The following is a 15325-nucleotide window of genomic DNA, read 5'->3' as shown; positions in this document are numbered from 1 at the left end:
ACTCCGCACAGGCAGTGACCCAAGCTGGGAATCGAACCCGGGTCCCTGGCTTTGTGAAGCAGTACTAACAAACTGCACCAGAGGTAGTAGAAGCGGCGGGTACAATTTTGTCTTTTAAAAAGCATTTGGCTAGTTACATGGGTAAGATGGGTAGAGAGATATGGGCCAAATGTTGGCAATTGGTACTAGCATCTTGGTTTTTTTTTTAAAAAGTGGGTGGCATGGACAAGTTGGGCTAAAGGGCCTGTTTCCATTATGTAAACCTCTATGACTCTATGATTAACCACCACCAACATCGGATCCCCCCGCCCTTCTGGACTCCTCATACACACCCCACCCCAGGCCTGACTCTCACCCATGAACCAAGCTAACCCTCTATCCAGCTGGCCTGAAGTCTGACCTGACCGGATCCCATCGCAGATCTGACACCTTCTGACTATTGCTCCTATGAGAACCGACCTACCCTCAACCTCCGATCACCCCATCCCCCAGGTCCGACCCCTCCAATTGAATTCCCCCTCCCCAGTCCGATTTCCCTCTCAAATCCCTCACTTACTGTCAGCCTGTATCTGCTCTCCGGCCTGTCAATCTCAGTGGGATCTTCAAATTTACTGGCTTATGGCAGTTAGTGCCGTTAAAAAAGGGCGTGTCCCCCTGCACTTTGACGCTGGGCCTCTGAACACCTGCGCTGCCTGGATCCCACCCGCTTGAGTCGGGAGCTTATGCATCACCGGCCCGGGGGAGTGCACAGTGGTTAGCACTGCTGCCTCACAGCGCCAGGGACCCGGGTTCGATTCCCGGCTTGGATCACTGTTGGTGTGGAGTCTGCACGTTCTCCCTGTGTCTGCGTGGGTTTCCTCCGGGTGCTCCGGTTTCCTCCCACATTCTGAAAGACGTGCTGGTTAGATGCATTGACCCGAACAGGTGCCGGAGTGTGGCGACTAGGGGAATTTCACAGTAACTTCATTGCAGTGTTAATGTAAGCCTTATTTGTGACTAATAAATAAAACGTTAACTTTACTGTACGTGAGTGGATACGTGAGTGGATGCAGAGTGGCAATCTGCCACTCCTGAGTAAGTTGCATAGAATCAAAGAATCCGACAGTGTAGAAGGAGGCCATTTGGCTCATCAAGTCTGCACCGACCACAATCCCACCTAGGCCCTATCCCCATAACCTCATGCATTTACTCGAGCTAGTCCCCCTGACCTTAAGGTTCAATTTAGCATGGCCAATCCACCGAACCTGCTTGCATCCCATAGTTAAACACCATTCAACACATGAACCTCCCTCCACAAAACAAACTGTGTGAACAACCCTGGTGGGACTTGGTGGAAAAATGAAAATGGATCTCCTTGTGTTCAGTGCAAATGGTCAGGTTTAGATCCTAGATTATAACCTAAGCTTACTCAACCTATCTTATTAAGGCCCAGTTCCAATACATGTTTTAAGAGAGCTTCATTGTTACATGGTATCGATGATCTGTGGCTTGGTATTGAACCTAAGAGCATGATGAACAGGAGCAGGAGATGACTGTACAGCCTGTCGAGCCTGCTCTGCCATTCAGTGTGATCTTGTCTGATCTTCAGTTTTAACTTCACTTTCTCACCTGCTTCCCCATCCCTTGATTCCTCGAGACACCAAAAATCTGTCTACCTGTGGCCTTCAATATATGCAATGATTGCACGCACAACTCCAAAGATTCACAAACTCTCGAATGAAGAAATTTATCTATCCTAAAAATACAAGTCCCTTCTCCCAAGACTGTGCCCTGTGTTCAAGATTCCCAACTTGTGGAAACCACATGATAGTATCTACCCTGTTGAGCCTCTTCAGAATCTTGTATTTTTCAGTGAAATTGCCTTTCATTCTTCTAAAATCTAGAGAGTGTAGGCCGACTTGCCTCAGCCTCTCTCAATAGGACAACCCTCTTGCCCTAAGGCCAATCCAGTGTTGCTCCAATGCAAATATATCCTTCCATAAACACGGTGACCAAAACGGCACGCACTGTTCCAAGATTTGTGGCAAGACTTCCTTATTCTTGTACTCCAATCCCCTTGCAATGAAGGGCAGCATTCCATTTGGCTTCCTGATTGCTTGCTCTACCTGAACGCACATCTTTGTGTTCCTTGTATGAATACAGCCAGGATCCCCTGAATGTCAACATTTACGAGCTTCATGCCTTTTGAAAAATATTCAACTTTTCTACTCTCCAGACAGAAGTGAGTAATCTCATACTTCCCACATTGTACGTCATCTGACAACTTGTTTCCCGTCATTAACCTGACTACATCTTTTTCCAGTCCCTTTGTGTCCTCCTTGTTTGCATTCTCATCTAGCCTTGCATTGTCTGTAAGTTTTGACGCATCGCTCTCTCTCTCTGTCTAAATCAGGTTGTAAATAGCTGAGGTCCCAGCATTGCTCCTTGTGGACTCAGCCTGCCAACCTGAAAATGTCCCATTTATCCCTACTCTTTGCTTCCTCTTCATTAATCAATCCTCTATCCATGTTATGAAAGCACCCCCAACTCCATGAGCCCTTATTTTTTCTATTAACCTTTTGTGTGGCACCTTATCAAATGCCTTTTCGAAACCCAAGTATACTACATCTATTGGTTCACCGTTATCTACCCAACTAGCTACATGTTCAAAAAATTTTAATGAATTTGTCAAACATGATTATCCTTTCATAAAGCAATGCTAATCTTTCTATTCAGGCTATGATTTTTAAGAGTTGTTAAGACTTGCTTGATCATAACTCTGAATGCCACACTAGATAGGATGAGAGCGCAGAAGAAGTTTACAAAAATGGTTCCAGCGATGCAAGACTTCAGTTATGAGGATAGTTTGGAGCGGTTGATACTGATCTTCTTGGAGAGAAAAAGGCTATGGGGAGATTTGATAGCAATGTTTGAAAGGGAGTTGGACAGAGTAGATAGGGAGAAAGTGTTCCCCCTTGTAAAAGGATCCAGAATGAGAGGGCACAGATTTAAACTGATTTGCAAAAGAAGCAAATGTGATGTGAGAAGAAACTTTTCACACTGCGTGGTTGGGGTCTGGAATGCATTGTCTGGAAGTGTGGGGGTGGCAGGTTCAATCAAGACACTCGAGGGCATTTGATGATTACTTGAATAGAAACAATGTGTAGGAGTATGGGGAAAAAGCAGGGGAATGGCACAAAGCTGTAATACTCTTTTGGCCCCCTGCGCCGTAACAATTCTGTCAATCGATTCCAGCACTATCTCGATGACTGGTGTCAGGCTAACTGGCCTATGGTTCCCTGTTTCCTTTCTCCCTCCTTATTGAAAAACGCTGTTATATTTGCCAACTTCCAATTTACTGGGCCTGTTCCAGAATCTAGGAACATTGGGAAAATCATAGCCAGAGCATCCACTATCTCCGCAGCTAATTCTCTGAACCCTAGAATCTAGGTCATCAGGTCCTGGGGATTTGTTGGATCTTAGTCCCTTAAATTTCTCTCCTACTGATATTAATTACCTTGATTTCCCTGCTCTTTTCACCCCTCTCTTTCTAGTATAGAACTTTGTGACTTTGACTGTGCAGACTGCACAAAGTACTTGTGAATGTTTTCTCGTTGCTCATGCTAATTTCTCCTATCGCCACATCCAAGAGACTAATATTTACTTTAGTTACTCGCTTCCTTTTTACATGTGGTAAAGCTCTGACAAGTTTTTCTTTGTTTGGAGGAACCTCGGTCTTCTCTATCGTTGTAATAAAACCTGTTTTTTTTTTAAGGTTATCAATAATGAGTAAGAATCAACCACCATACTTTTAAAAAAAAAAGTCATAATTTCCTTTCATAAAACCCTCAGTAAAATTCACCAGAATCCTATCTTTCTGTCTCAGCATTCAGGGTCTGAGGAGAAGATAGTCAGTGTGGTGCAGTCATATGATGATCTGAGTCGGAAACTTTGGAACCTCACTGGACTTCCCCTGAGCGTCACGTCAGTCCAAGGGATACACCCTGTGTTCCGATTCACTGAAGTAAGCTGATTTTTTTTTTGCACTTTGTATACTTAAGTATATTATTAAGAATGTTCACGCTGCATTGGCTTCAATGCAGTGCTTTTATATTTAAGACTGGGGCGACACGGTGGCACAGTAGTTAGCACTGCTTCCCCACAGCGCCAGGGACCCGGGTTCGATTCCTGGCTTGGGTTACTGTCTGTGTGGAGTTTGCATGTTCTCCCCGTGTCTGCGTGGGTTTCCTCCAGGTACTCCGGTTTCCCCTCACAATTTGAAAGACGTGCTGGTCAGGTGCATTGACCTGAACGGGCGCCGGAGTGTGGCGACTAGAGGAATTTCACAGTAACTTCATTGCAGTGTTAATGTAAGCCTTACTTGTGACTTATAAATAAACTTTCAAAGAGATTGCGTTACGCTGCTGGGCAAGTTGCTGCAATGTTTGTATTTTTAAACTGTCCCGTGTGGTGATTATGTTGGAAGGAACAAGCAATTCTTGACCCAGTGATGTTCTATTTTGGTACAGTTACCACCTGCTTCCTGCTGCACCCCCTGGCCTATTGAAAATGGAAAAAGAGGTTGAAACCTAAAAATTGTGATCAGATGTATTATGTTCTTCTTTGACTTCCTGTAATGATCCCTCCCCCCCCTCCCCTGTTTGAAATGGAAAGGATGGTGTGGAGCCGTCTCCCATTGTAACAGAATGAGATGGTCGAGCAGGCAAAATAATCATAGAATAATTGCAGCACGACAGGTGGGCATTCAGCCAGTCCTGTGCATGCTTTCTCTCCGCAAGATCAGCCCTGTGAGTCCCATTCTGCTGCCTTTTGCTTGTGGCCTGGCAGTTGTTTTCCTCTTTGGGTGTGTATCCAGTCCCCTTTGAAAGCCGTGATTATGTCTGCCTCCAGTACATGCCCAGGCAGTGCTTACCACATCCTGGCCACATGCTGCATTAAACCGGTTTTCCCCATGCTGCTGTTGCTGCCGATGTCAGTCACTTTAAATCAGCGTTCACTGATTCCCGACTGTTCTGCAAATAGAGACACCTCCCCCCTGTTTACACTGTCCAGAACCTGCGTAATTTTAGAAACCTCTCCCAAACCACCTCTCCACCTTCTCTTCTCGAAGAAGAATCGGTGGCAGAGTGGTTAGCACTGTTGCCTCACAGCACCAGGGATCCGGGTTCGATTCCGGGCTTGGGTCACTGTGTGGAGGTTGCACATTCTCCCCGTGTCTGCGTGGGTTTCCTCCGGGTGCTCCAGTTTCCCCCCACAGTCCGAAAAACGTGCTGGTTAGGTGCATTGGCTATGCTAAATTGTCGGAGTGTGGTGACTAGGGGATTTTCACAGTAACTTCATTGCGGTGTTAATGTAAGCCTTCTTGTGACTAATAAATAAACTTTAAAGAATCCCAGCATCGTAAATCTATTCTTGTAACTGAAGAAGCTTCATTCCTTTTGAAACTTTCCAGATGGCGCAGAGACAGCAAAATATGGAAATTAGTTCAAAAGTCACCACTCTGGCTTTGTATTAAGATGGTGCAGTTTGGGGTATAGTAGAAGGTCCTCAGTTTGACCCCTGCTCAGTGCTGAGTTACCCAATCACAGCTGGGGAAATTGGAAGGTGATGTAATTGCTGTTGTTGCTTCTTTGTTAGAAACAGGAGCTGGAGTAGTTCTGACCTGTGAGCCTGCTCTGTCATTCAGTATGATCGCCTTCTATCGCTAAGTCACCGTCTCACACTATCCCCACATCCCTTGGTATCCAAAAAGCTATTGACTGCTGTCTTGGATGTACGCAGTGAATGAGTATCCTTGGCTCTCGGGGGTGAAGAATTCTTAGACTAAAGAAATTTCCCTTCTCTCAATCTTAAATGGCTAACCCCTTGTTCTGAAACTGCGGCCTACGTCTCGGCACCCCAGTGGGGCAGGGGAAGGTCAGTTGGGGTTGTGTACGTGGCCATTGTTTTTACTGCAAGCTGTGTATGTGAGGATGTTCTCCGAGTACAGGAGTTTGATACATCCGAGCAGTTTACAAGCACTCGCTGCCTTGTGCTTCTTTCAGCTGTTCATTCTTCACACGAGATAGGTGGGCACGGTGGCACAGTGGTCAGCACTGCTGCCTCACAGCGCCAAGGATCCAGGTTCGATTCCCATCTTGGGTCACAGTCTGTGTGGAGTTTGCACATTCTCCCCGTGTCTGCGTGGGTTTCCTCTGGTTTCCTTCCACAGTCTGAAAGACGTGCTGGTTAGGTGCATTGACCCGAACAGGTGCCGGATTGTGGCAACTAGGGGAATTTCACAGCAACTTCATTGCAGTGTTAATGTAAGCCTTACTTATGACTAATAAATAAACCTTAACTTTAAATTTTTAAGTTGTCACCACCAATTCCTTCATTTGTCTACTTCTACAAAAGGATTTTGCAGCCACTGACACCAGTCCTGAGGTAACTGAGGCACAGCCAAGTAACCCGTGTTTTACTGGTTCCTCTCGTTCAGTACACAACTTGTCTGTACATGTGCTAACCAATCAGCTGGCAGTTTGGGGGGTTACAGTCTTGGACCTGGACATCACATCGCTGTCGGGCCCTACTGAGCCTATCAATCCTTGGGCAATGTTACAATCAACCTTCTGACACCCAGAGACTGGAGAGTGAAAAATGCCGAAACTAGATCAACTTGGTGGCAGCCATTAATATCAGAAGCCTGGGTCCTTAGCTCGGACCAGCATTGACCATCATCGACCATCATCTCGGTCAGTGTTGAAGATCTTTCAGCCACCCAGCAACATTTGCACAAGATGTATGAGAAACATCTGTGACATCCATCACCTACAAGAAACACAACCGGGAGAGACAAGCCAAGGATACACGAATATATCGTGGAGAGGGATTCCACAATCACTCTGGCAACGCTCTTTTCTTTCACATGGAGGGCTGCTATTGCTCTGAACTTGTATTGTGGGTAATCTCTCTCTCGAGCAGAGACTGATCTGAGGATTTCTCGACTGGATTCCTAGAAAATAAAGTTTTATTTTGCATGTGTACGCGTAATAAATTATTGGGCCTGGTTTTATAAAAAAAATCCAGATTACTACTACTGACTGCAATGAAGATGAACTTTTCAGAGAATTTCAGTAATTCATTGATTATCAGTTCAGGATGGGGGGTTTGTGCACATTAGCTGAAGAAACATTTTAAATGCCTCCCGTCCGCAACTGTACATTCTACCCAGCAGGGGGCACTCTGACAATGTCTGCCTTCTCCTGAATCTATGGAATTTTCCCAGTAAGTTTTTATATTCCTGCATATTTTTTTTAAACTACTGCATATTCAAAGCTTAAACACAGAACGTTTGACTTCCTTGAGCCTTTGCGCCGCTAAGTTTCTACCTGTTGAATTAACGCAGCAGTTTGTTCCATGACCTGAAATAAGATGAGACCAAGTTTAGCTATTTTTTTTTTTGGTGATCAAAGAACAATTCAAATTTTTAATTCCTTCTGCTTCACCGTAAATCTTTACTTGTGGAGTGTATTGAGATGTTGTAAGCATCTGATAAGGTACAATACACAGGCAGAGTGTAACTGTTCTGTTTCTGTGTGTAATGACAGACTGACACGGTGGCACAGTGTTTAGCACTGCTGCCTCACAGCACCAGGGATCCAGGTTCAATTCCTGCTCGGGCCAGTGTCTGTGCGGAGTTTGCACATTCTCCCCATGTCTGTGTGGGTTTCCTCCGGGTGCTCCGGTTTCCTTCCACAGTCCAAAGACTGTTAGGTGCATTGGCCATACTAAATTCTCCCTCAGAACAGGCGCTGGAGCATGGCGACTGGGGGATTTTCACAGTAACTTCATTGCAATGATAATGTAAGCCGACTTGTGACAAATAAAGAAACTTTAAAGCCACATTATTGCACCTGAATGATCATCTCCTCTCCCCCCCCCCCCCCCCCCCCAACCCTTGATGATCCAGTTTGCTGTGCCTCTGCATTGTCCAAAAGGATGTTTCTTGAGCCAGTGTTTATTCAGGGAGTGACAAGATGGCTGTTTGTAACTAATCCTCATCTTGAGACTTGGGGCTCTGTGGCACAAGCAAATTCACACAGCAAGGAAAGCCAAATTGAAGAGTGTGTCAGTGAAGGCCTCGTTGCTGTCATTGCGTTAAGTAAAACCTGCAGCTGACTGGCAACAGATTACCTACCCTAGGTATTTAATTGAAAATGATGTGCGCCATAGGGAGACCAGGGAAGCAGAGATAGTCAAAGATGAACAGTGGTGTTGTAGTAATGTCTGTTTATTAACCCCTGTTAATGACTGTTGATCCCAAGACCCAAGCTAATAAATAAAAGCTTTGTGAACGTGGGTTCAAATCTCGCCATGGCAGCCGGTGGAATTTAAAATCAATTAATGAGTAATCTCAGTAACGATAGTTATTGATTGTCGGAAAACCACATGAAACCATTGTCGATTGTCGGAAAAACCCGTCTGGTTCACTCATGTCCATTTAGGGAAGGAAATCTGCTGTCCTTACCTGGTCTGGCCTACATGTGACTCCAGAGCCACAGCAATGTGGTTGACTCCTAACTGGCTGAGGAAGCCGCTCAGTTCAAGGGAAATTATCGAGGGACAACAAATATTGGCTTTGTCAGCAATGCCTGCATCTGACGAATCATTTTTGAAAGCCCTGATAATAAATTACTTACTTTGCAGCAGCCATTGTTACTGAAACTGTTCTCTGATACACGGTACCACATTTCCTGCATTTTTAATTTCTCGTAATCGCGTTCTAATAACTTGGCTAAAAGAGTTTGCTTGTAACTGCTGTGTGAAAGGTAAAAGTGGTGATTTCAGAAAACAAGTGGCAGATTTGCTAGTGGGACTTTGAAGAATAAAAACAGAAATGCACCAACTCCGAGGGATTGACAGCTGCCCAGTTCAAACATGTTTGGAAATTATCCTCAGAGTTAATCATCAACAGGCATAATTTCATAATGAGTATTATTGTTCTCGATTAATCCTTTCCTTTACTCTCTGTCTCTTGTCTGTTTTCTTTCTGTCTGTGTGCCTGTTCTTTATTAGAACATGTGTGTGCGCGCGTTGTTGGTGCTGTCTACCCAGCTGCTCAGAATCACAGTTGATTTGCGTGCTTGCCAACTGGGGTGGCACAGTGGTTAGCACTGCTGCCTCACAGCGCCAGGGACCCGGGTTCGATTCCCAGCTTGGGTCACTGTCTGTGTGGAGTTTGCACGTTCTCCCCGTGTCTGTGTGGGTTTCCTCCGGGTGCTTCAGTTTCCTCCCACAGTCGAAGATATGCAGGTTAGGTGGATTGTCCGTCCTCAGTGTACCTGAACAGGCGCCGGAGTGTGGTGACTAGGTGATTTTTCACAGTAACTTCATTGCAGTGTTAATGTAAGCCTACTTGTGAGATACTAATAAATAAGCAAAACTAATAAACGGGGAAGTATCGGACTGAATTGCCTGGCAGGTCGGAAGCTGATGTGTATCCCCGCCATTAGCTGGTGGGGTCAAAGTTATAAGTACCATATTTAAATGCCAATCGGACACATACATCTCGCTGTCTCCAACTCACCTGTCTCCAGGAGACTGTTACAGATGTCTGATGCCCACAAGAAGGCGGTGTGGCACCCTGTTTCACCCATCAGGCCCTCGAGGCCTTGATCAGAGGGCGCACAGGCATGTCCTGTATCCCAGGGATGGGCCAAGGAGAAGCTATAGTGTCGTAATGGGGGGACCAAGACAGGTTGTTGGTGATCTGAGCACCTAAAAACTTGAAGCTCTAGACCCTTTCTACTTCTCCCACTTCATTTTAGGTCCGGCTAAGGTCAGGCACATCATCTACCTGCGTGCATTAACTTTTAATCCATAGATTTTTCTATCAGCTGTCAATGATTCCTTTTGAAATTTGGTCTCTTTCTTTTATAGGTTTTTCCACCAGTGCCAGTGAAACCAGATGGCTGTTTTTATGTGAAGGATAAGAAAAGCAAATGTCTGCTGCCTACCGATGGCAAGCCAAGCCCTGTATATGTCCCAGCATTGAAAGGTAAAGAGGTTAAGAAAAATTGGCTTTCTTTCATCTGAAAGGTCTTTGGGTGTCTTGTTGATCTACTTGGATTGAAATGCATGGCTGTTAACACTGACGAGATTTCCCCATCCCGCTGCAGTGAACGGAGACTTGGCTGGATGCCCAATTCTCCGTCCTCGCTGCAGTGGGGATGCGTCGCGAACGGCCGGTAAGGTCGTGCCAAATTCTTCCTTTTGTGACAATCGCCTTCTGTACCTGTGAAGTTTAGTGAGCTGCTTTTGTTTGTTATCAGACTTCCAACATGAGAGGGGGAGAGTAATTTATTTTACACTTGTACAGTACGTCAAAGTACGTACGTCCGTGCGTTCTCTCCTTGGATGGAGATGCTGGGGGTCGAACCTTAATCCCAGGTGTGGAAAGTCAATTTTTCCTGAGATCACAACAAGGCAGCTGAATGGAATACTCCCATCCAGTGGGAGCTACCAGGACTAGCCCTTGTCTTAGAGACTCGTACATGCTGCTGCTGTACTATTCAAGCTTCCATCCAAAGATGTGCGGGTTAGGTTAATTGGCCATGCTAAACTGCCCCTTAGTGTCCCGGGATGCGTAGGTTAGAGGGATTAGCGGGTAAATATGTAGGGATATGGGGATGGGGCCTGGGTGGGATTGTGGTCAGTGCAGACTCGATGGGCCGAATGGCCTCTTTCTGCACTGTAGGGTTTCTATGATTTCTATGAAGCTTACTCACCAATATACCTGCAGAATCAGCAATATCACTGCTCAAACTTAGAAGATTTACAGCACAAAGGAGGCCGTTCAGCTGGAAGGTCGAGGCATCATTTTTAAGCTGAAAACTAACAAAAGGCATGTTATAAACAGGAAAGCCCAAAGAGGGTATATAATTCCAAAAGAGAAACTGCTGGAAAATCTCAGCAGGTCTGGCAGCATCTGTGAGGAGAGGAAAGAGCTGACGTTTCGAGTCCAGACGACCCTTTGTCAAAGCTAAACGGTCTGGAAGGTGGGCGATATTTATACTGTGGGGTATGGGGATGAAAGATGAGTCATAGCCACAAAAGCAAGGGGAAAAGCTGCTAATGGCAGCCCACAGAGAGAATAGAAGGTGTGAAAGGCCAAACGGCCGAGAAGCTGAAATTGGAGGGTAAGCTGTAACAGATGAAGATGTGGGGGGTGTTTGTCTTTCCCGTTACAGATGCTGCCAGACCTGCTGAGATTTTCTGGCATTTTCTCTTTTTTGATTTTAGATTGCAGCATCCGCAGTAATTTGCTTTTATCTTTATAGAGAGTATGTAATAGTTTCTCTATTGGGTGGGGGTGTTACACATTCAAATCCGCTGTAAATAATGTCACAGGTTCATTGGTGTCAGCCGGCATCTCCACGACATTGGTGTCAGTCACCCCTCCAAGTGGTCCGATCGGCTTATGTTTGTTATCTACTTGCACAGTAGTGTAACCTGGGGTGAAAACCCCACCTTGTGACCTGAACACCTGAACTGTGTGTTTCTTTCTTCTGTGCGTGCACTTCTTTGTCTCTACAGGCCAACCGACTAAACACTCGGCGAACCTTGGTCAGAAACTAATAATCAGTTGCCTTATTTCACATCATGCGAACATCCCGAATACCACTTGTCATCAAAATTCACTGATTCCACTCCACTTTGCTTCCTGTGCGCAAGAGGACATCAACTCTCCACCACATTACTTTGTGTACAAGCACTAGTTATAAAAATTTACATTATGACCTTCAGCCCAGGGTAGATCTTCAGTCAGTTGTCCGTTATTCTTTCTCTAGTCAGCTTGTGTTCAGTGACAACTTTCAATCGAGCTTCTTTTTAAAATTAATTCATAGGAAGTGGGCTTTGCTGGCTGGGTCAGCATTTATTGCCCATCCTTGTCCGCCCCTTGAACCGAGTGGCTTGCTAGGTCATTCAAGTGTCAGCCACACAGCTGTGGATCTGGAGCCAGACCAGATAAGGATGTTAGTGTACCAGGGCAGTACAGTGGTTAGCACTGCTGCCTCACAGCGCCAGGGACCCGGGTTCGATTCCCGGCTTGGGTCACTGTCTGTGTGGAGTTTGCACATTCTCCCCGAGCCTGTGTGGGTTTGCTCCGGGTGTTCCTGTTTCCTCCCACAGTCCAAAGATGTGTGGGTTAGGTTGATTGGCCATGATAAATTGGCCCTTAGTGTCAGGGGGACGAGCGGGGTAAATATGTGGGGCTAGGTGGGATTGTGGTCGGTGCAGACTCGATGGGCCGAATGGCCTCTTTCTGTACTGTAGGGATTCTGAGATTGTTTTTTATGACAATGGTTTCGCGCCCATCATTTTACTTTTAATTCCAGATTTTTATTGATTTCAATTTTCACCATCTTCCATGGTGGGATTTGAACACAGGTCTCCAGACCATTACCCTGGGCCTTTGGATTACTATCAGTGACAATACCACTACACCACCACTGACATACCTTCCTCAGGAGCAGTATCAAGTAGCCTAATTTAGCATTCAGCTCTGCAGACTTGAGTTGGGGTTGTCAGGAAAGCAAGAAGTGAGAACTTCCACTGAAATATTACGCAATTTTCCTTTGACCAATATTGGTTCAGACACCTAATCCGAACTCTAGCCAAATCGCTCAGCCCAGTGTTTTGTTTGTTTAATCCCCGAGAGCTACGTTTAATTCTAATTGTGATATTTTTAATGTGTAACACACCCAAGATCTCTCCATTGAGCCATAGACAGAATTCCCAAAAGGTTTAAATATTTATAGAGAGATTATGGAACATGTTCTCAAATTAGCAAGTATTTTAAACAGTTTACTTTTTAAGCTAATGAATACCAACGAATTGGGAGGTTTTGAGACAAACGCAAATAATGAATTTTATGTAATAACTCAGTGATGTGAAATGTGATGCACTACATCTCCAAGTATATTAAGCTTTCCGTGCTTTGTGTGAATCTGACTGCTGTGTGATTCTTGTGTGCCGTGTTGCTGTTGAGAATTGCCCCAAGATATTTGCTCACAGATGCTGCTTCAGTGTTGAGCTATCCCTCAGAGTTTTGTGTAATGTAGAATGTTCTCTGTCACTTAGTAATCTGTCACATGGAAGGGAGTGGGAAATGGCCTCAAACCAAAGAAGCTGTTCAACGTGTCAAAGCAGCATTTCACATACGCTTGGCTGACCTCCTGCACCAGCAGCATCAACTCACTTCCCAGCCGTCAGCCACTCACGTGGATGTGTATAAGGTATGCCAAAATGTAATTGCCAAACGTAAACCTGTATTGTTCCAGACCTGAGTGTTGAACTATTTTTAATTAATTTGCCAATGTTGGCAAAGAACATTGCTAAAAGTTTTAGCATTGCTAAAACAAAATGAAAGACGCTTGGTATCAAAATTTAATTTGATTTATTATTGTCACGTGTATTGGGATGCAATGAAATGTACTGTTTCTTGTGCACTAGTAAGAAGTCTCACAACACCAGGTTAAAGTCCAACAGGTTTATTTGATGGCACAAGCCACTAGCTTTCAGAGCGCTGCTCCTTCATCAGGTGAGTGGGAGTTCTGTTCACAAACAGGGCATATAAAGACACAAACTCAATTTACAAAATAATGGTTGGAATGCGAGTCTTTACAGGTAATCAAGTCTTAAAGGTACAAACAATGTGAGTGGAGAGAGTTTAAAGAGATGTTTATTGACTCCAGTCAGGACAGTTAGTGAGATTTTGCAAGCCCAGGCAAGTCGTGAGGGTTACAGATAGTGTGACATGAACCCAAGATCCCGGTTGAGGCCGTCCTCATGTGTGCGGAACTTGGCTATCAGTCTCTGTTCAGCGATTCTGCGTTGTCGTGTGTCATGAAGGCCACCTTGGAGAACGCTTACCCAAAGATCAGAGGCTGAATGCCCGTGACCGCTGAAGTGTTCCCCAACAGGAAGAGAACACTCTTGCCTGGTGATTGTCGAGCGGTGTTCATTCATCTGTTGTCGTAGCATCTGCCTGGTCTCCCCAATGTACCATGCCTCGGGACATCCTTTTCTGCAGTGTATCAGGTAGACAACGTTGGCCGAGTTGCAAGAGTATGTACCGTGTACCTGGTGGATGGTGTTCTCACGTGAGATGATGGCATCCGTGTCGATGATCCGGCACGTCTTGCAGAGGTTGCTGTGGCAGGGTTGTGTGGTGTCATGGTCACTGTTCTCCTGAAGGCTGGGTAGTTTGCTGCGGACAATGGTCTGTTTGAGGTTGTGCGGTTGTTTGAAGGCAAGACGTGGGGGTGTGGGGATGGCTTTGGCAAGATGTTCGTCTTCATCAATGACATGTTGAAGACTCCGGAGAAGATGCCGTATCTTCTCCGCTCCGGGGAAGTACTGGACGACGAAGGGCTTTGACAAAGGGTCATCTGGACTCGAAACGTCAGCTCTTTTCTCTCCTTACTGATGCTGCCAAACCTGCTGAGATTTTCCAGCGTTTTCTCTTTTGGTTTCAGATTCCAGCATCCGCAGTAATTTGCTTTTATTCTTTGACAGCAACTTTTACAACACTTTGTAGAACATGGGCAGCAGATGCATGGGAACACCACCAGTTATAAGGCACCTTCTAAATCAAACGCCACCTGATTTGGAAATATATCACTCCTTCATCCAATTCTGGATATATTTTTAATTCACCAACATTGGCAAAGAGCATTGCTAAAAGTTAAAAATTAGAAGTAACAGAATGAAAGAGGCTAGCCTCAAAATTTAATTTGATTTATTACCGTCACATGTATTGGGATACAGTCAAAAGTATTGATTCTTGCTCACTTTACAGACAAAACATACCCTTCGTAGAGTACATGGGGAGAAGGAAAGGAGAGGGTGCAGAATGTAGTGTTATAGTCATAGAGTTAGAGTTAAGTTTTAAAAGCATAGAATGAGTAAAAGAATTAGAGGATATGCTGGGGACAGCTGGCAAGAAGTTATATTAGCGCGATGTTGGCACAATGTAAAGTCATTGGACTAGTAATCCAATGGACCAAGCTAATGCTCTGGGGACATGGGTTCAAATCCTACCATGACAGCTGGTGGAATTTAAATTCAGTTAATACAATTGGTGACCATGAAACAACCAATTGACATAAATGTCCTAATGTTCACCTATGTCCTTGAGGGAAGGAAGTCTGCCATCCTTACCCAGTCTGACCGACATAGTTACAAACAGCCAAAGGAATGTGTTGTTTGACACAATCACCAGTTGTGTCAGCCCTGGTTGCAAAATGCAAAACATAGTGTTCAACATTAGATGTTTGGA

The 15325-nt window shown here is 45.1% G+C and overlaps 1 protein-coding gene across 1 annotated transcript in view; it reads left to right on the top strand.

Moving 5' to 3' along the window:
* The window catches only part of nol6 (nucleolar protein 6 (RNA-associated)), a 104289-nt gene that overhangs the window by 52523 nt on the left and 36441 nt on the right, over positions 1 to 15325 (top strand). The window contains exons 16-18 of the mRNA XM_078221229.1: positions 3866 to 4003; positions 9922 to 10039; positions 13126 to 13280. Of these exons, the coding sequence (XP_078077355.1) occupies positions 3866 to 4003; positions 9922 to 10039; positions 13126 to 13280 (411 nt within the window). The remainder of the gene's footprint in view (positions 1 to 3865; positions 4004 to 9921; positions 10040 to 13125; positions 13281 to 15325) is intronic.

The sequence above is a fragment of the Mustelus asterias genome, chromosome 1 (genome assembly GCF_964213995.1).
Source record: "Mustelus asterias chromosome 1, sMusAst1.hap1.1, whole genome shotgun sequence".
Classification (NCBI taxonomy): Eukaryota; Metazoa; Chordata; class Chondrichthyes; order Carcharhiniformes; family Triakidae; genus Mustelus; species Mustelus asterias.
This window is presented reverse-complemented; position numbering and strand designations above follow the sequence as displayed.